This window comes from Mesoplodon mirus (assembly GCF_964341445.2).
Source record: "Mesoplodon mirus genome assembly, chromosome: 11".
Taxonomy (NCBI): domain Eukaryota; kingdom Metazoa; phylum Chordata; class Mammalia; order Artiodactyla; family Ziphiidae; genus Mesoplodon; species Mesoplodon mirus.
The window spans coordinates 58,954,446-58,974,483 of record NC_138987.1 but is presented as its reverse complement, the minus strand read 5'-3'; the positions used below and the strand labels follow the sequence as shown (position 1 = coordinate 58,974,483).

Below are 20,038 nucleotides of genomic sequence, written 5' to 3'. Positions count from 1 at the left end.
TGGGCCTGCGCGTCCGGAGCCTGTGCTCTGCCGCGGGAGAGGCCACAGCAGTGAGAGGCCCGCGTACCAAAAAAAAAAAAGGAATTTATTGAGTGCCTATTGTGTGCTCTCCACGGGGTTAAGCCCCAACATGGGGTTGGTGGGGAAGGTAAGGAATAAGTGTAGGGGAACTCCTTGGTGGTCCAGTGGTTAGGACTCGGCGGTATTACTGCTGGGGCTGGATTCAATCCCTGGTTGGGGAACTAAGATTCCAAAGCCACGTGTCATGGCCAAAAAAAAACAAAAAAGGAGTAAGTGTAGGATACGTTTTTAACCCTCTGGTAGTTTATAGTTTAAAGGATAAAACTGTGATACCATGTAGACTAGAATTCTAAATTATATGGTGCAGATTGTTTAGAGTACCATACAAGTTCAGGAAAGATAGACTACTGAAGATTAGAGAAGCTTTCAAAAAGCAAGTGGATTTTAGCTGGGCCTTGGAAAGTTGTAGTATTTGGATAAACTGAGGGGAGAGAGGAAGGCATGTCTGAGAATAGGGCGATTGTGTGGAGGCACAAAATTGAAAACAGGTGGATTTTGCAGATCAGTAGAGACTGACCTGGATAGAAAGTGTTAGTGGAAGAATAGGAGAAAATAAAGTTATAAAAATACAAGAGGACCATGGACTTCCCTGGTGGCGCAGTGGCTAAGAATCCACCTGCCAGTGCAAGGGACATGGGTTCAAGCCCTGGTCTGGGAAGATCCCACATGCCGCGGAGCAACTAAGTCCATGCACCACAACTTCTGAGCCAGCACTCTAGAGTCCACAAGCCACAACTACTGAGCTTGTGTGCTGCAACTACTGAAGCCCACATGCCTAGAGCCCGTGCTCTGCAACAGGAGAAGCCACTGCAATGAGAAGCCCGCACACCTCATGAAGAGTAGCCCCCGCTCGCCACAACTAGAGAAAGCCCACACACAGCAACGAAGACCCAAGGCAGCCAAAAATAAATAAATAAAATATTAAATTACTTTAAAAAAATCATTTACAAAAAATACAAGAGGACCAGAAAACTAATAGATTTTACATTCCTTTAAAATCTCCTTTGGGAGATTTTGATTTCAGCCCCTTCACCCTCCGAGTCAAGAAATTCTTCCCAATGATCTAAATCCCCTTTGCTGCCATTTTGCCCTTTTCCTGTTGTCTTAATTTTTGAAATTCTACTTGTTTCTTATTCTAATCTCCTCCCATTAGGGTATTCTTGGTCCTCACTGGGCCCAGCCTTTAGTTCCATAGGAAAGAGCTGGTGTTTACAATATCAATTCTCCTTTTGAATGTTGATGATGAAAATACTCCTACCATTGTACACATGGATAAGAGTTTTATAAGTTGGGGATGCTTTGTAGCCCTTTAATGAGATATTGCTAGTTGGCATTTATTCAACAAATGTTTATTAAGCATCCACTATGTGCAGGTACTGTTCTAAGTGCTTGGAATACTTCCACGAGCAAACATATGAGAATTCTTGCCCTTGAGGGGCATATATTCTATCAGATGGCTTCTCTGCTAGACCAACTATCAAATAATGTCTCTCTTCTCAAAATTCCTTCTTTTTACAATGGACTAATTTAGTCAGCTGCCAGAATCTTCTAAGACACTCAAACAGCCTTCCCCAAGCAGAAAATTCCTCAATCCACAGACAAAGAAATTTACCTTAGGTACAATTTGGTGGGTTTTTCCCCCTCCCTTTAGTTTATACTCCTTCATTCCCCTGACAACATTTTCTCTTGGAATATTTTGAGAAGAAGTTTCCTGTTCTTATTTTTCCTCTGTAAATTACCTTGCTCACACATGCAGCCTATGAGCTGCTGCTGCTGTGGTTGTATTTATTTGTTGAACAATCCTGTACTTTGAAATGATTCATTCAAGAGCCATGAAGCATTCAAAGCAGGATGTGTGACTCATTTCATAAACAGCAGCATCTTGAAGTAGAAAGCAGGAGCCTAAGATTGACTAAGGTACAAACGAAAGTTATGTTGGATTGAGGTGTGTGTATTTAGTCCCTTCCCTTCTCCCTTTCCCCACTTTCCCAAATATAAATGATGCATTGGGAATAGAAGCTCTGCAGTGAGGGTGAGAAGCCTTATTAAGACTGTTGCTGATCTCCCAGTTTCTTCTTTCAGGATATGTGATCAGCTGAAGTGATTAAATAGTGTTCAAAGAAAGGTCAGCTATTCTTGCCACCCTACTCAGCACCAATATCACTATATTCTATAGCTTTCTACCTATAGTTCTCAGTTTTCTCCCGCTTTTTCAAACTATTTTCTTTCATCAGAATATGCCCAAGTGTAGATACTGTAATAAAAGAAAGCTATTCTGTCCATGCAGCGCTGCCAAACCCACAAACTTTGGAGAAGAGAGTAGTTAGGTTTCAGTGTAAGTGACTTTCAGACTATCATAAATATAAACTCAGTCGCCTGATAGTTTAGGCATTCAGGGCTCATTTCCTAATAACTAAAGAGTTCTGATTTGTCTCCTTCCCCCGGCTTACTCTTCTAAAACAAGGAAAGGGATGTGAATTAATCATAGGTCAGGATATAAGAGCATTTTTAAATGTGAGACAAATCCACATGGAAACTGGAGCTGTGGTGGCCAAAAACAACATTTTAGGAATGAATTTGGCTAGGGGTTGAGTGCATACTGCACAGAAATTTCATTAGTCACAAAACTTTACCAAGGATTTACTTGAAACTACTACATTTCTGATGCCCATATATGCTTGTGCTTGGCTCAGAGTCAATGGACAAAACATTTAGCTTTAGTTTGGCCTGAGCTCTCATTTGCCCTGAGCCTTCTCTTCAATTCTGTTTAGTGTTGCTGCTTCAGAAAGCTTCTGGGAGACTAGTCTTCACGGGATTAGGAAAAGAACTCTAAGCACGGACTTACTTAGAATTACTCTACAAAGAAAAACTAATTTTTACTACAATACCGGTCTGCCTTGAGTTTTAAAAAGGGAAAGAGGAGAGAACTAACTGAATACATGCTGTATGCCAGGTACTAAGTGTTTTATATAATTATTTCATTTAAAAGCTTAAGAAAAGTGGGGTATGAGGGGGCCTTCTAGGGTGCCCGAAATGTTTCATCTCTCGATCTGGGTTGTAATTACACCAACATGTACTTATATAAAAATTCATTGAGCTGTACACTTGAGATTTTTTACAGTTTGTATACATTATACATCAACTTTTTAAAAATTAAAAACTTTAAGGCTTCAGGGACTTCCCTGGTGGTGCAGTGGTTAAGAATCCACCTGCCAATGCAAGGGACACGGGTTCGAGCCCTGGTCTGGGAAGATCACACATGCCGCAGAGCAACTAAGCCTGTGCAGCACAACTACTGAGCCTGCACTCTAGAGCCCATGAGCCACAACTACTGAGCCCTCGTGCCACAACTACTGAAGCCCGCACGCCTAGAGCCCGTGCTCCGCAACAAGAGAAGCCACCACAGTGAGAGAAGCCCGCACGCTGCACAAAAGAGTAGCCCCCGCTTGCCACAACTAGAGAAAGCCTGTGCACAGCAACGAAGACCCAGCGCAGCCAAAAATAAATAAATTTAATAAATTTAAAAAAAAATTAAGGCTTCATTCATTGGCATGTATTCCTGATTTCCAGTTCACACCATGCTTGTTCTTCAAGCCATTCCTAACTTTTTACTTAGCTCTGCTTATTTTGTCAGTTTGCTAGTAGGTAGGATTCCAGTTTCTTTTCTTTTTTTAATTAATTAATTTATTATTTATTTATTTATTTTGGCTGCGTTGGGTCTTCATTGCTGCGCGCAGACTTTTCTCTCTGGTTGTGGCGAGCGGGGGCTACTCTTCATTGCGGCGTGTGTGCTTCTCATTGCGGTGGCATCTCTTGTTGTGAGCACGGGCTCTAGGCACGTGGACTTCAGTAGTTGTGGGGCACCGGCTCAGTAGTTGCAACTTGCGGGCTCTAGAGCACAGGCTCAGTAGTTGTGGCACACAGGCTTAGTTGCTCCGCGGCATGTGGGATCTTCCCTGACCAAGGATCGAACCTGTGTCCCCTGCATTGGCAGGCGGACTCTTAACCACTGCACCACCAGGGAAGTCCCCGGGTTCCAGTTTCTCATCACAGGAGGATGGGTGAGAATGAAACTTCCTAGAAATGGAAACTTTTTATCAAAACTACTTTCACTGCCCATCCTAATACTAATACCACTTTTCAGATTGACTTCCTCATAGTCCTGATATTCCATTTTATGCTTCTTAACATTTCTTAAGCTAAGAAAATTTCCTTTCTTGATTTTTTTTTTCCTCCATTGGGGAGTAAAATTCAGAAATAGCCAAATTTTTTTGATTTGCTTTTTCTGTTATCTCCTTGCTACTAACAAGGCAGTGCATGAGAATTCCATTTAGTCTTTTCTCCCAATTACAGTACCTTCTGTCTCCATCTTCCTAATTTCCCTGTCCTAAGTATTTGCAGATCAGTAGTACATCAGCCATTTTATGAAATGAGGTTGGGAGTTTTCTGCCTGTGTTTTTTCCCTTCCAAGTTTCAGATCCAAAAACATGTGTTGGCAGTTTGGCAAGAGAAACTAAAAAACAGCCCTTTTTTTGGATTGTTTGTTTCTTTCTTCCCCTGTTATCTTGTAGCAGGGTTTCTCAGCAGAGACACAAATGACATTTTGGGTCAGATAATTTTTTGTTTTGGAGAGCTGGCCAGTGCATTATAGGATATATATCAGCATCCCAGGCCTCAACCCTCTAGAGTTCAGTAACATCCCCCAGGTTGTGACAAGCAAATATTTCTCCAAACATTGCCAAATGTCGGGGGCAGAGTTGCCCCTTGTTGAGAACCACTGCCATATAGTATAAACTGTATTTAGAAAAAATGTGTTTGTGGGGAAAAAATCAAGTTTGGGGAATTCCCTGGCGATCCAGTGGTTAGGACTCCACACTTTCACTGCTGAAGGCCTGGGTTCAATCCCTGGTTGGGGAACTAAGATCCCACAAGCCACATGGGCACGGCCAAAAAAAAAAAAAAAAAAGAATCAAGTTTGGCACATGATTAAAATTCCCATTAGATCTTCGAGCGTGTTATCTAGGTCGGAGCTGTCCAAAAGAAATATATTGCAAATCACAAAATGCAAGCTACATATCTAATTTTAAATTTTTTAGTAGCAACATTAAAAATCAAAAATAAACAAGTGACATTAATTCTAATAATATATTTTATTTAACCCAGTATATTCAAAATATTATCATTTCAACATATAATCAAAATAAAATTAATGAGATATTTTACATTCTCTTTTTCTTTTTTTGTACTAAGTCTTTGACTTAGTACAGTACATCTCAATTTAGACTAGCCACATTTCAAGTGCTCAGTAGCCGCATGTGGCTAGTGGCTACCGTATTGGATAGGGCAAATCTAAATCATCTTGGTCTATAGATAGGGTACAAATTAGCACATAATACTTTCCCTCTCCCATTTATGCCAAGAAGCTGTCCTGATTCACTTACTTGAGCAAATAAGACTCTAAACTTTATCGTGTTGCTATTCAAATCTTCTCCCAAGGCATATAAAATGCCTTCCTGATCCACTGTAACTCAAATTCTTTAGCCCCCATTTTGAATAATATCAGCCCTCAGTTTTCTTGGAGATGGTGAATATCTACACATTTATTGATAATTATCATTATTTACCCTACAACCAGAGTGAATGTTCCCTAAATTGAGTGGCTCTTTGCCAAAACCTTAGTCATAGGTAAGAGCAAAGAACAAAGGAAGACCCACGAAGGGTATTAACAAATGGGAGAGCTAGATTTTTAAATGGGCAATAATTCAAAAAGGAAATCCTTTTGGGAGCCCCTAATCTATTTTTTAATAAGGTCAAATTTTTATCACTTAATAATTTTAGATGTTTTAATTGAGAAATTGCTTTTAGAGGGATGGTTTCCTAAGCATGTGGTTCAAGATTGATCTAGAGAATTCTTGAGTTAACTCTTAATAAACGAGAGAGAATATAAGGAACAATGAAAATCATAGCCAGAGTGACATTCACTTTGATTAAAAAAAAAAAAAAAAAAACTTCAGTAAACTTTTATTCTCTCCCTCCTACTCTGGGCGTACAAGAATTGTGTTAGAAATAGCAGGGAGAGATGACCGGAGCTAGAACCAGGCCAGTGCCCTGCTTCTTAAAATTCTGCCCTTTTGGCTCATCCTCTGAAGCATACTACCTGATTTAGTCAGGAGGGATTCTTAACTTTTGTGGTGTCATAACCCCCACTGGCAGTTTGGTGAAGCCTATGAACCCCTTCTCAGAATAATATTTTTAAATCAATAAAATAAAAGACATAGGATTACAAAGGAAGCAATTATTTTGATATATAGTTATTAAAAATGTTTTTAAAATATTTGATAATGTAACGTGCTTTTTTTAAGCATAATGCTGTCTGTAAGTTCTAGTGGTAGGTCTAGTGACTATCATAATTTTGAAGTAGTGATGAGTATAAAGGCTATTTTGAGATATCTATAATAACTGTAATGTGATATGAAAATATGTGCAATTTCTATTATGAATTAGAAATGCTAAATTTCAGTTAGAGTTTAGTGAAAATAAAGACGTGATTTTTTTTTTCTACCCACGTTCACAGTTATCAAAACCCTCTGAGATGCTGATAGGTGGGAGATCCCTTCAGCCACCTTCAGTCCTCTTCATATCCCAGCTTTTGATTTGGAAAAAATAAAGAGCTCAAAGGGGAATAGGGTGGTGTGGAAGGAAGTGGGGGGTGTGCAGCAGAGAGGAACAAGAACTAGAGGACAAACAAGTTAGGACTGTGCAGAGAAGTTGTAACAAGAAGCAGAGTTGCCTTTTAAAATATTAAACAATCCTGGGCTTCCCTGGTGGCGCAGTGGTTGAGAGTCCGCCTGCCGATGCAGGGGACACAGGTTTGTGTCCCGGTCCGGGAAGATCCCACATGCCGCGGAGCGGCTGGGCCCGTGAGCCATGGCCGCTGAGCCTGCGTGTCCAGAACCTGGGCTCCGCAACGGGAGAGGCCACAACAGTGAGAGGCCTGCATACCGAAAAAAAAAATTAAATTAAAATAAAATATTAAACAATCCTAACGAGAGCGAAACTTGGAGGTTTAAAATCTTTCTCCAAGGGACTTCCTTGGTGGCGCAGTGGTTAAGTATTCACCTGCCAGTGCAGGGGACATGGGTTCGAGCCCTGGTCAGGGAAGATCCCACATGCCCGTGGAGCAACTAAGCCTGTGCGCCACAACTACTGAGCCGGCGTGCCACAACTACGGAAGCCCGTGCTCCTAGAGCCCGTGCTCCACAACAAGAGAAGCCACTGCAATGAGAAGCCCGCGCACCGCAACAGAGTAGCCCCCGCTCGCTCAACTAGAGAGAAAGCCCACACGCAGCAACAAAGACCCAACGCAACCAACAAAAATGAATAAATAAATTAAATTAAATTAATTCTAAAATAAAATCTTCCTCCAAGCAGTTTTGGATAAGCTATATTTCCAATAGTAGAAAAGGACTTTTTTGCTTGAAAGTCATTCTTCTGTATTCTGGAACATTGTGCCAATTTTTTAAAGCTACCTACAGGAAATTTCCTTGAAGTTACCTATAAACGTATTTTTGAAAAAAGATTGTTATTACCATTACATTTTGAAAACGTATACCCGTCTAATCCACTACTCTTCCTATCTTTGTGAAATGATGGTTTTTCCTCCTTTTTAGACTAGTTCTGATCATTTCCTTTTACTGAATACCCAGCAATCGCAGACCCTCCATGGTGACTTGTTTAACCTAGAAATATACCCATGGTTAACAGACTGTTCCCCTCCTTTCCCACCCCCACCCTTCTTTCCTTAGGAAAAATCTGTGACTGACAAAGTTGATATCTACGGTTCACCAGTGATAAAGAAAACTAAAGTTCTTGGCTAAATATCCCCACACTTTATTCGGTTTTGTCCTAGATCCATTGGAAACCACTAAGGCAGTGTTTTTTTGACTGTTTTACTTCTTGATTCTTCATTTTTTTTTTTTTGCATTACGCGGGCCTCTCACTGTTGTGGCCTCTCCCGTTGCGGAGCACAGGCTCTGGACGCGCAGGCCCAGTGGCCATGGCTCACGGGCCCAGCCGCTCCGCGGCATGTGGGATCCTCCCGGACAGGGGCACGAACCCGCGTCCCCTGCATCGGCAGGCGGACTCTCAACCACTGCGCCACCAGGGAAGCCCCGATTCTTCATATTTTAATTGAAACTTTCCTTCACCCTTCAGGCCTATAGGCCTAGCCTGGAAGGATTTTAGGTCTTAAGCTGGCTTTAGTTATGATAGGGCTCAGAGCAAATTTGGGAAAAGCTACTTTTAGATAAAATAAAGGAATTTAAACAGTTCAGTGTTGCTTTCTTGACTGGATAGGTGCTAGGATGGGGCCAGCTCCTGTCTGGTTTGCAGTCAGGAAGAGCTATGGATAGATGGCTAAAGGTATAGTTTTGGTGGGAAGTGTGTATCTATCTAATGAGGAAAGTGAAAAGAGAGGACTAACCAATCATTATTTTTAGAAAGAAACAAAAAGACAAATAGCACCATGTTTTGGAGCCTGGCTGGTGAAAGAGCTGTGGAAAACTGCAGCATCCAAGCTGTTACTGTGTTGCAGGCATATTTTAATGAAGGAACTAGCCAGCCAGCCTCAGAGGAAATTTTGAGTGTATCACTCTTCTGAATTACTGCTGTTCATCTGTTCCCTTCACCTCCCCCTTCTGAAGAAGGGGTGGGAGCATAAATTATTGTCCAGTAACACTGTCTTACTTAGTCATAAACTGAGGCAGACCTAGCCTCACATTTTCATTGTCCTTTCACCCAAACTCTTAAATAAATAAAATCTCTGTACCATCTCCTTTTTCCCTTCCCTCATCCTGGCCACAGGCTTCTCCCTACCCAACAAAAATTTTTTGCTTGCATTTTTATTCTACCATTATATAGCCAACAACATTGCACTGGCCCCTTTATGGCTGATGGAGCCCAGGCGGGCTGCCCGATTAAGGGAGACAGCATTTGGCCAATGGGGCTGGTGTGTGCCATTACTGCTGGCCGTTGGGCCTCTGTCCTCTACAGCTCCATCCTGGCTCATTAAAACCCTGAGCCAAAGATCTGGGCAGACGCCTGCTGCAGCACTGTGGGGGCCAGGAAGTTAAATTGTTCTCCTAATCCTGCATAATTTATCTCCCTGTTAGCCCGCTCATAAACAGTCCAATTCAGCCCCACTGTGGAGAGCTTCATTCTGAATTTCCTATTTTTGTGATGACCAACTAGTACCCAGCCTTTCCCTTCTCCTTTCTTTATTATTTTTATTAAAAATTATTTTCCCCTTGTTTGCTACGAGTTTGCCTTAATGTATTTTTCATTTGGAACCTCCTTCCTGGATCCCACTTCACCAACAATCTGTCCATTTCTCTAGTTTGGACCTGATATTACAGAGCAGTTGGTGCTCCGGTCTTCCCCTTACCCTCTCCTCCAAGATTTCTAGTGCTTCGTTTTCTCCTTCCCTATTTTCTCTTTTTTAATCCATCTCCTCTCCTTTTCCATCATTTCCATTTTTTCCCCCTTTCTATGCCTTCTCCAGTCCCTCTTTCCAGAGACCAACCTTGTTGAAGGATATTTGGTAGGACATTTTAAAAAGGCACTGAATGGCTTATTATTTTTTTTTTCACATCTCTGTTTCTGTTTCGTTTCAGAGATTTACAAACGAGGACCACCTGGCAGTTCATAAACACAAGCATGAGATGACATTGAAATTTGGCCCAGCCCGAACTGACTCAGTCATCATTGCAGGTATTTGCTGCCCCAGAAGCCATGTGCCTTGATATCACCAGACAGTTAAGATTAATACCAAGGACCAGATGTACTGGGAGCTGTACTCCCCTTCTCCCATTAAGAGCCCTTATGTGATCTGCATTTAATCAGGAAAAAGGAACACTAAAAGCTCCCAAGTTTCTATTGTGTCCTCCACTCTCAGTTTTTAATACGATTGGGTTCTGTGGTTTTTGAGGTGGGTGTGTTGAGGTTTTGTTTTAGCTTTCTTTCAGTCTATTCCCTCCTTGCCTTCTTTTTATTAGGACTTTGGAAGATTTACAGACAAAAGGTGCCTTTGACATTTCTCCCTATCCACAGTGAAGGGGTGAACAAAAGAAAGCGAGAGAGCCGACCTAGCCTGGCTACTTCTCTTCCACTGGGTGTCAGTGTTGTCTTCCCCCCACCCCCAGTAGGCAGATTGTCAGTTTGTAAATTCAACTTCCCTTTATGAACCCAGACACCATTGAGGACAAACAAGACACATAGTCAGTGGGACTTTTCTAGGCCAATTTGGGTGACCTGGAACCTCTCACTGGTTTTTTTGGATATTGTTTTGCTTACCTATGCCATTCTCAAGGGAGCATTCTCAGCAACTCCTCTCAAACCGTGCAGCAGTTCTGTTGTGCCATTTTCAGCTAGACAAACAGACAAACCAAAATGGGCTTTTTCTTTTGATACCATGAGGGGTTCTGATTTAGCCTGAGTTAAAACAAGCTTACCCCAATGTTTAACCAATGGGGGATTTAGTTGGTGATTATTGTATTATATCAGTTAATAACTCAGATAAGACACAATTTCTCTAAGTACTACTAGCCAAAATGCTGCCTGAGACACAGAGAAGGAAAGAAAGGACCTCCTACCATACTTCTGTACATGAAGAAAGGGGCTTGCACTACAGATCTCCTGTTCCTTATTAATTCAGCAAGTATTTGTTGAGTATCTACTGTTTCCACCAGGCACTTTGCTGGAGGTTGTGGATTGTAATTCCTGGAAAAAGACTCGAGTGGGGGACATTGTCATTGATGATCCTTAAGAAAGCCTGGGGGAGGTCCTTGGAAAGAGTGGAGAGGACGTAAACATATATGTAGGCAACACATACTTAAGTTTATTGTCAGAGCATGTGTATATGAAAAAAATTTTTAGTATTTGCAGTCAAGTATAAGTGAATAATACAATATCAATACTAAGAGAATTATTATTAAGTGAAATTGATTGGAAAAGTTTATGAAAGAGTTAAATTTGGGTCAAGGTTATCAAGTTGGAGAGGTTATTCCAAATGCGTGGAAAGGCCTATGCCGCCCTCCAGCAGTGGGGAGAGAAATTGATACAGGACAATCCCAAGGAGATAAAATGTTTTCCTGTTATTCTTCGCATTCTGTTTTGGAGTGTCCGCCCCATTGCACACTTCAGCTATCCTATCTAGTCTAGTGATTCTCGTATCTCTAAATTAAGACCTGGTTATCTCACATGTATTTCAACGCCTTATTGAACACTTACTTGCCTGTCTTTCTGTCATTCAAATCTTCATGTCAATGACTGTCAATTAGGGAACTCCTTGTCCCCTAAACCAGTGGTCCCCAACCTTTTTGGCACCAGGAACCTGTTTCACAGAAGACGATTTTTCCTAGGACCGCGGGCAGGGTGGGAGTGGGGGGGTAGGGGGAGGGTTCAGGGGGTGATGGGAGCGATGGGGAGCAGCAGGTGAAGCTTTGTTCGCTCACCTGCCACTCACCTCCTGCTGTGCGGCCCAGCTCCGAACAGGCTGTGAACCAGTAACGGCCTAAGGGTTGGGGACCCCTGCCCTAAACCAATTCCTCTCCTTTGTTATTCACTGATAGCAGTATTATCAAAATCTTGAGTTGTTTTATTCTTTCTTCAAATTCTGACTGTTCTGTTCGTTTCTGTTCTTCCTGCCATCCACTGTCACTGTGCTTGAATTCCTCCATAGTGTCCTAGCTGGCCTCCTTGACTCGTCTCTCATTCTAATCCACCTTTCATTCTGTCGAAAAGCCAGACTTCCTGAAATTCTTCTCTGCTCAAAATCTGTCATTATCTTCCTGTTTTCTCTTACATTAAGGCTATTTATATTTGGGTTTTCAGGCTTTCTATGACCTAGCCCCATGGTGTCCACCCAACTTTATTTTATTTTATTTATTTATTTTTAAGTGTCTAGCCAGTTTATACACTACACTGGTAGTAGAATCAGGGCTGGTTCTCCTTCCACTGAATCAGGTACCTGCCTCTTTTAATATGATAATCTTCTAGGTGTGATAATAATCTTCTAGAGGTAGATTTCAACTTGATATCAGAAAATTTCTCACAGAATTCATTCAAAATGTTAGAGGCTGCCTTAGAGGTAGTGAAGTCCCCAGGACTGGAGATGGGGCTGGGAAGGGCACTGGGACATGGCTGGAGGGGCACAGGGAACCATGGAGCTAATGAGGCTTAACAGTCAGGGCCCTGTACTCACATGGTTCCTCCTTAAGATCTTAGTAGGGGCCCTAACAAGGTATTAACATGGTGATATGTTTTTGTAGTACTTGCAAAGATATTTTAAAATTATTTTTCTTAAGGAGGGCCCCCCCAGAATTATGTAAGTTTCAGGCCTAGATCCACTCCTAGGTAGCACAGAGTTTTGCAAAGCACTAGGCAAGGAGACCAGAGAACCTGGGTTCCAGTCATGGCACTGCTTTGGCCCAAATGGGCAGAATGGCACTTGCTCTGCTTCCCTCACAGGGGGTAAAATCACAAATGTTAAATGGGCTGAAAAACATAGAATGTGAAAAAATATAAATAAGTAATATAACTTAGATTTCCTGTCTGTGTTATGGGATAATCATTGCTGCTTCTCAGGTCACTGAAGATAACACATCGAAAAATGTGTCCTCAGGGCATTTCCCCGTCTCATTTCCCTCTGCTACAACTTCCTCTAACCCCTAGCCCCCAACACTCCAGCCACTAGAACACTCATTTGTCATCATCTGTTGCCACTTATATATATATATATATATATATATATATATATATATTTTTTTTTTTTTTTTTTTTTTTTTTTGCCACACTGCACGGCTTGTGGGATTTCAGTTCCCCAACCAGGGATTGAACCCAGGCCCTTGGCAGTGAGAGCAGAGTCCTAACCACTGGACCACCAGGGAGTTCCTGCTACTTTTCTATATTTGTTCAGAGGGCTCCCACTGTCTGTAAAGTCTATCTTTGCTGGAAAAAATCCTTATCCACAAGGCCTAGTTCTGCCAAATCCTCTCCTGCTACCCCAGTAACGACCTCCCTTCGCACCGTTTCTTGTTGATCTTACAGACTAGGACTCTGAGGCCTGATGTAACACATAGCTGAGTTCTGGGGGCCCCACAAGATAATCCTCAGGAATCTTGATCTTCTGCCACCCCCGGGCTCTTAGCATCAGAGCATAGACACCTGGTTCTTGATGTATACATGATAGGGGTCACTGCACTTACCCACTTTGCAGGAGCGGGTGTATCTCAGGCTGAGGGTGCCCACAGTGGCAGCAAATAGGAACATGATGAAGAGAATGTATGTGTGGGAGTTGTCACGCGGCCAGGTAGGCTGGCCTGCCTCTCCTCAGTCAGGTTGTCTGACCCTAGCCGGCAGAGCAAGTTGCTGTGAAGAGTGGCATTTAGAGCCTTCAACACAGTGTGCAGGCTCTCATACCAGGTCTCAGTCCCATTGGTGGTCTTCATAGCAACAGGGATTCAGGTGGGGGAAGAATAGGAGGATGCTCTCCTTCAGAAGCCTTCCTTGTTTCTCGTCCTCTCTGATCAGCCCTGTAATCTCTCTCCATTTAGGGGTACCATTCTGTAGTCCTGCCAGTCGGCAAGGCTCCCGGGGGCACCATCTGTTCATTGGACACCTCGCCCTGGGCTCACGGGTGCCCCACACTGCACCCCAAGGCACTCCGCCAGCCCCTCTGCTCGGAGCCTGCACTCAGCACTGCCTGCGGGGCCCCTCCACTATGCGCCCCACCCAACTTTAGATGCAACTTACATCCCTAACATGGGGTGTAAGTTGACATAGACATACCTTTTTCTCCTCATCTATATATCGGTGCCCATACCCTGCCTCTCTCTGTGCCTTCACCTGACTTATTCCTCTTATCTTCCTAATCTCTCTTCTCTACCATCTGAAGCTGTTCTTTAAAGACCCAGCTCAAGTCCCGCTTCTTGAAACCTTTCCTAACTGCTGTCATTAACTTGTCTTTAGTTTCTATAACAATTTTATTCTCTACTGTACATGGCACCTATTTTTTTGTATACTGTGATACTATATATATAAATTGATTTCCTCAACTAAAAAACATACTCTTAGTTCTCTATAGCAAAACCATATTGGCCTAGATTCTTATACTGGGCCAATATGGTTATACTTTTCTTATATTTGGCCCAGATTCCTATACTCCTCTCTCTCCCCCTCCCCCAAATATACACACAAGTGTATGCTTATAGCACCAAAACACAGAATGTATTCAGTAAACACCTGTTGATTTCTTTGGAATCATCAGAGCAGGCTAAGGGTTTTCTTATACATTTTCTGGCTGTTTGGCTGTTTGTTCATGAATGGGAAAAGTTTATATGAGCCTCAGACCAGAGATCCAAAAGGCCCTCTTCTGCCATAGCCATGCCCTTAGCTGCCCCATCCTGTTCCACTTGAGTCGTGACTTTTTTATGTGCCCTTACTGAAGTACTCTCTAAGCATAAGGGAATATTACCTCCACTCACCCAGAGATGGAGGGAAAGTGGCTTTATCGTTGACCAACCAAAGCTGCCAGAGAACCTTTAAAAACTATTTTGGGAGGTAGTGGTAATTTTTCCAAATACTCTTCTGATTCAGAAGAGGTTTTGTTTAAATTAAAAAAAATTATGTTGTTTCCATGGAAAATCCCACTGGACTATTCCCAGCTGATCATGCTAGAAGGAGTGATTTTAGCCCCAGGTCTCACTCCTTAAAATATCATTTAAACATTGTTCTATCCCTATCATTCAATTTAGTGGTTTGGAGTATGACATGAATCCCTGAGGTGATCAGTATGTCAAGGAAAACTATCATAATAGAGTTAGGACCAGGGAACAAGATTCAACTGACCTAAGAGAGAAAAACTAGAAAAACTGGGTGGGGAGAGAGAAGCTCAAATCTAAAATTCAGGTCGCTTAAAAAGTTCCCATGGCTTACCAAGAGACTTCCTCTTCCCAAGGGCAGAGGCACTATGCTGAGGAAAGATTTGTGCAGCCTCTGAGAGGATATTTTGGGTGGCAAATCTAAATCCAAATATCCTGGTTTCTCGAATTTGCTCTCAGGCCCAGGTCTCTATGAAATGAGCTCTATTGTTTGCAGTTTCCTTTTCTAGCTCATGATCTTGCTGTCTTGTTCCCCAGACCCTAGATTTGCCTGGAATGCCTTCAGAAGGTAATAGACCCTACCTCAGTGACAACTGAAAGACAAGGCACCATTTCTTACTTGGTAGTTTTAGCAAGTAGAGTCAACCGTCTGATCCTCAGTTTCTTCTCCTCATCAAATTTTAACGTCCATCTGTGTATACCTACTCACTTCAGACCTAGCAGGGAGTAAGTGTAAAGAGAAAATGTAGCTTAACTGTACTTGATTTTCCTATCTGGAGGTTTCACAGACTCCACCTGGGTGGGCGGTTTTGTTTTGTTTGGGGGTAAGGGAGCTGAAACCAGCCTCTGGGAGAAAGGTGGTTACATAGATAGTCACACAAAAACATTGTTCTGACTTCCCTCTGCTGGCCTTGAGGCAGCACAGCACAGACACCCTCTGGTGGTCTAACACCAGTCTTTACTTACTAGAGCTCCATTAAAGCAAATTTGCCTGAACACAAAGATTCACTCCAAATAGAAGAATAAAAATGTGTTCTCTATGTGCTCTCAAGTTTTAATTTCAGGTCAAAACTAAAACAGAGGTTCCTTTTCTTTTCATGTCTACAGATCAAACTCCTACTCCGACTAGATTCCTGAAGAACTGTGAAGAGGTGGGGCTCTTCAATGAACTAGCTAGCTCCTTTGAACATGAATTCAAGAAAGCTGCAGATGAGGATGAAAAAAAGGCAAGAGACGGGACTTTTGCTGAAAAACTGGTAGTGTTCAGATCTAGGCAACTTTCATTGTGCCCTGGGATAATTAATAATTAAGCAAATTAATAATTAATTAATTTGCTTAAGTGGTTAAAGCACAAAATTATGGGCTTGGTTCTGTAGAACCAGATAGTACTCACAGTTCCTAGTCAGCCATTCAGGTCTTTAGGTGGTCCAGATGATGGATCAGCACAAGTGTTGGATCTTCATCAAAAATCAGTCTTCTTGCCCTTCCAGTGGAGCATTGTTCAGTAATCTATTTTTTAATTATTTTTGTTCTGAATATGTTGAAGATGTTAAAAAAGATTATAAATTACTCAGATTTTGTTAGATAACATATTTTTTGCTAAATCCCACTCTTTTCTGAGCTAATCAGACTTGTCACCTGGACTGTTTTATTCAATCAGCCAATCAATAAACATTTATTGAATTTCAACTCTTCTTTGTTTCAGTGTATCTCGCTCTTACCTTTAAGTAGCTCCCTAGTAATATTCAAGACATTAAGCTTAAGGAAGGATGTTCTTAAAGCCTTTCAAAGGAGACCAACCAGGATGGTGAAAGAACTAGAAATTAGGTCACTTTGGGAACATTTAAAGAAACTGAGGACATTTTGCTTGGAAAAGAAATTTTATTGGAACAAAATTGCAGTCTTCAAACATTGCTAGTTGAAGAGCTTTCCTGTAATAGAGGGGTTAAACTTAATATTCTCTGTGCCCCAGGTGTAGAAATAGGACCAAGATAGGAAGCTATCACAAAGTGTGTTCAATTATATGTAGGCCACTTTAGTATAGATATTGTAGAGAGGATTAAAATATTGGAGTCACTTCGAATTCTGAGGTGCTGTGATTCTGATTTTAACCTTTATATTCAAGATCCCTAGAGAATCCTTTAGTGTGGAAGATCAGAGGAAATAGTTCAAGAAGCAGAGTCAAAGAAAAATAATTCCCATGGAATAAGGGGTTTTGGAAAAAAAGGAAATTGAGAAGATCAAAGTTTACTCTACTTTAGAATTAGAATTCTGGGTTATTAGTCACTATGTAAAATCATGTCTGTGTTCCATAATAATTCAGAAAAAAATTCCAGTATATCTCAAAACATATATACATTAACACATGTACCTCCCATAACTGCATGGTACAGTGAGGCATGGAATCCCATGAGAATATAGGAAAGCCAAGACATAAGAAAAAATTTCTAGGAGGAGCTCTTTCCCTCTTAAGAGGGAGATAGCAGGTAAATCAAGAGAGTTTGTGCATGATTTTTTCATCCATCTTAAATTACAAGAATGAAGTTTTCTTATTACTGGGGGTCTTTCCAAGTTCCATAGCTTTTCTGTGATCTTCATTTCATGCTGTCTCCCGCAAACTAAAAGAAAGTGGGGAAACAGTGACATATATTTGTAGTTCTCCTTTCAAACAGCAGAACTAGCCACAGTCTGCTTGTCATTCTTTTTCTTCAGAGACTCAGGTCTCTCATCAATCAGTTGCTTCAACCTATGTGGTATAATTTTATTTTACAGTTTCCTTACCTCATCCCCCCTGTCATTTCTCCCTCCCCCCAAACAAAGAAATCAGTCAAATTGTTTCCACCAGGATGGGAAGGATTTTAAACCAAACTCATTATAGGCAAATTCAAGAAAATTAACCTCCTTTTAAGGCTCCAAGTCTTTTCCACTTCCATTTTAGCTCACTTGACACAGGAAGCCATTAACAGTTAGGCCTCTACTCATTGGGCATCTCTCAGTGTTTCTCCCTGCTGGGTCAGGGATAGTCTTCACGTCTACCTGATGAGAAGCACAGGCTCAGTGGAAAATTGTCTCCAGCAGTGTTTAATGAGCCCCAAACTTTTCTGAACCACAGCTTTTCTAGGAGATTCCTCTAGCAGATTTTAAACTTGTGATTGTATTTACTTAGAGGCCTCTCCTTCCTACCACCCTCTGACTTCAGGGATCTGAGAATTAGCCCAACTGGACCTGACATCTGTGTAGAAAAAATGAGGGCAGAAATGAAACCATCTTTGCTGTTGCTCATCCTTATCAGATTGGAGAGAAAGAACCATTACCACTACATTACCATGTAGTAGACACTAGATTATCTTCAGTTTGCTCAAATACCAATATTTCTAGTGATTAAGATAGCAAGGGATAAATTAAAAACAAGCTCCTCTTTCACCAAGAAGCCTAGGATATGGGAAGAATAGAACAAAAGACCCACTCTGTCATGAAACTGAACTGCAGTGCCAGCTCTCCTATTGTGGCGCAGTATCAGGGCCATCTCAGATGGTTTATTGTTCTCTTCAAAGCCACTTACGGCTCCACAGTTCTGTGAGTTGATTGCACCACTGCCAGAAAAGTACTCTTTCCCTTCTGGTTTTCTCCAGTCCTGCTCCTAGGACCAAGTTCTAATTTCTTTCACTGATCAAATGATCAGCCTTTCCTTTCTTTGTTACCCCAAAACCCCATCTTCCTAACTTCTAGCCTCTAGCACCAGATTTTGGGGTGAGAACGCCATTGAGCATGGAGAGTTCCCCAGAAAAGATATTTCCTGTCCTGTTGACAGTACTTTAATAGCCAATTTGATTTGGTTTGCTGTTCATAATTGGGTAACCTAGTCATTCTGATCGGCAGAAAAATTGTTCACAGCTCTCTAGTAGCCAATGGAGCTGGTTGGGAATAGGAAGGCACTGGATTCAGGAATCGTACTTTCCTGAAAAATAATATAGTCATGGTATTTACATGGATAAATTACATCTTTCTTTATTTTCTCCTTTCAGGGCCTTTATAAGCATTTTAAGGTTGCTTTTTTTTTTTCCCTTTCGGAATTTTTATAAGTGTTCACCCATGGTGAGGCAGATATAACTTCATTTTATAGGAGGGAAACAGAAGCCCTGAGAAGTTAAAGGATTTGGCCAGAGTTGTACATAAAACCTGGGCTCCACATTTCTTTGACTTTCAGTTTGGTGCTTTGACCAAGGACTGAACTTCTTAGAAGTATATTCCCTCATCTTTTAACTGGGAAGATATAGCTTTAACTTGAAGAGAATCATGAGGTTGAACTATGCTCATTTCTCTCTTTTAACAGGCTGCTTCTGGGCCCCTTGACATGTCTCTGCCTTCTACACCAGACATCAAAATCAAAGAAGAAGAGCCAGTGGAGGTAGACTCATCCCCACCTGACAGTCCTGCCTCTAGCCCCTGCTCCCCACCACTCAAGGAGAAGGTAAAACTCTACCAACAGTCATCTCAAACGTTAATTGATAGATGAAGTTTTGATGTGTTAGTTGTATAAATATTGTGTGATACAGGAGGATTGATTATATATATATATATTTTTTTTTGCGGTACGCGGGTCTCGCACTGCTGTGGCCCCTCCCATTGCGGAGCACAGGCTCTGGACGCACAGGCTCAGCGGCCATGGCTCACGGGCCCAGCCACTCCGTGGCATGTGGGATCCTCCCGGACTGGGGCACAAACCCGTGTCCCCTACATCGGCAGGCAGACTCTCAACCACTGCGCCACCAGGGAAGCCCAATTATATTTAAATAAATGTTAATTGTTCAGAAGATTTGTATAAATTACACCTATTCTCTGACCCAGCAACTCCATTTGTAAGTCTGTACGGAAGAGAAATTAGTGCATATGTCCACCAAAAGAAGTATATAAGAAAGTTGATAGCAGTTGTATTCATAATAGTCAAAAAACTGGAAGCAGTCCAAATGTCCATCAACAGACTTGTTACATATATAAAAAGTCATTTAGTTTTATTTTATCCTTTAGATTAACGTACTTGATGTATGTTGTACTACTTCAATTGATAAGTGGGAAAGAAAAATCACATAATTCACAAACTGAACATTAAACAATTTAGAAAAAAAGTCTTCCCAGAGGGAAGTTTTCTAGTGATTCAAAGGGAGTATCTATCAGGATTCTGATTATTATTTTTTTAAAGGAAACTTTTTGTGAAGTATTTTTTATAATTTTTTTTTTTTTGCGGTAGGCGGGCCTCCCACTGCCGTGGCCTCCCCCGCCGCGGAGCACAGGCTCCCGAC

The 20,038-nt window shown here is 41.6% G+C and overlaps 2 protein-coding genes and 1 pseudogene across 15 annotated transcripts in view; 1 reads left to right on the top strand and 2 right to left on the bottom strand.

Annotated features, from left to right (window-relative positions):
* Positions 1-20,038, top strand: part of LOC309812821 (cyclic AMP-dependent transcription factor ATF-7) — a 92,550-nt gene that overhangs the window by 54,844 nt on the left and 17,668 nt on the right. For 8 of the 12 annotated variants that reach the window (XM_082637013.1, XM_082637014.1, XM_082637011.1 and 5 more), the window contains 3 exons: positions 9,753-9,849; positions 15,846-15,964; positions 19,072-19,209. In XM_082637013.1, coding sequence (XP_082493139.1) covers positions 9,801-9,849; positions 15,846-15,964; positions 19,072-19,209 — 306 coding nt within the window. In that variant the 5' untranslated portion in view covers positions 9,753-9,800. The remainder of the gene's footprint in view (positions 1-9,752; positions 9,850-15,845; positions 15,965-19,071; positions 19,210-20,038) is intronic. The other 4 variants (XM_082637020.1, XM_082637021.1, XM_082637022.1 and 1 more) reach the window with 1 other exon arrangement.
* On the bottom strand, positions 13,288-13,829 carry LOC309812233 (potassium voltage-gated channel subfamily E member 3-like; annotated as a pseudogene). The gene has a single exon. The product of its transcript is annotated as a potassium voltage-gated channel subfamily E member 3-like (transcript).
* The window catches only part of PCBP2 (poly(rC) binding protein 2), a 70,656-nt gene continuing 66,997 nt past the window's right edge, over positions 16,380-20,038 (bottom strand). For both annotated transcript variants that reach the window (XM_082637050.1, XM_082637051.1), the window contains exon 14: positions 16,380-16,406. In XM_082637050.1, the coding sequence (XP_082493176.1) occupies positions 16,395-16,406 (12 nt within the window). In that variant the 3' untranslated portion in view covers positions 16,380-16,394. The remainder of the gene's footprint in view (positions 16,407-20,038) is intronic.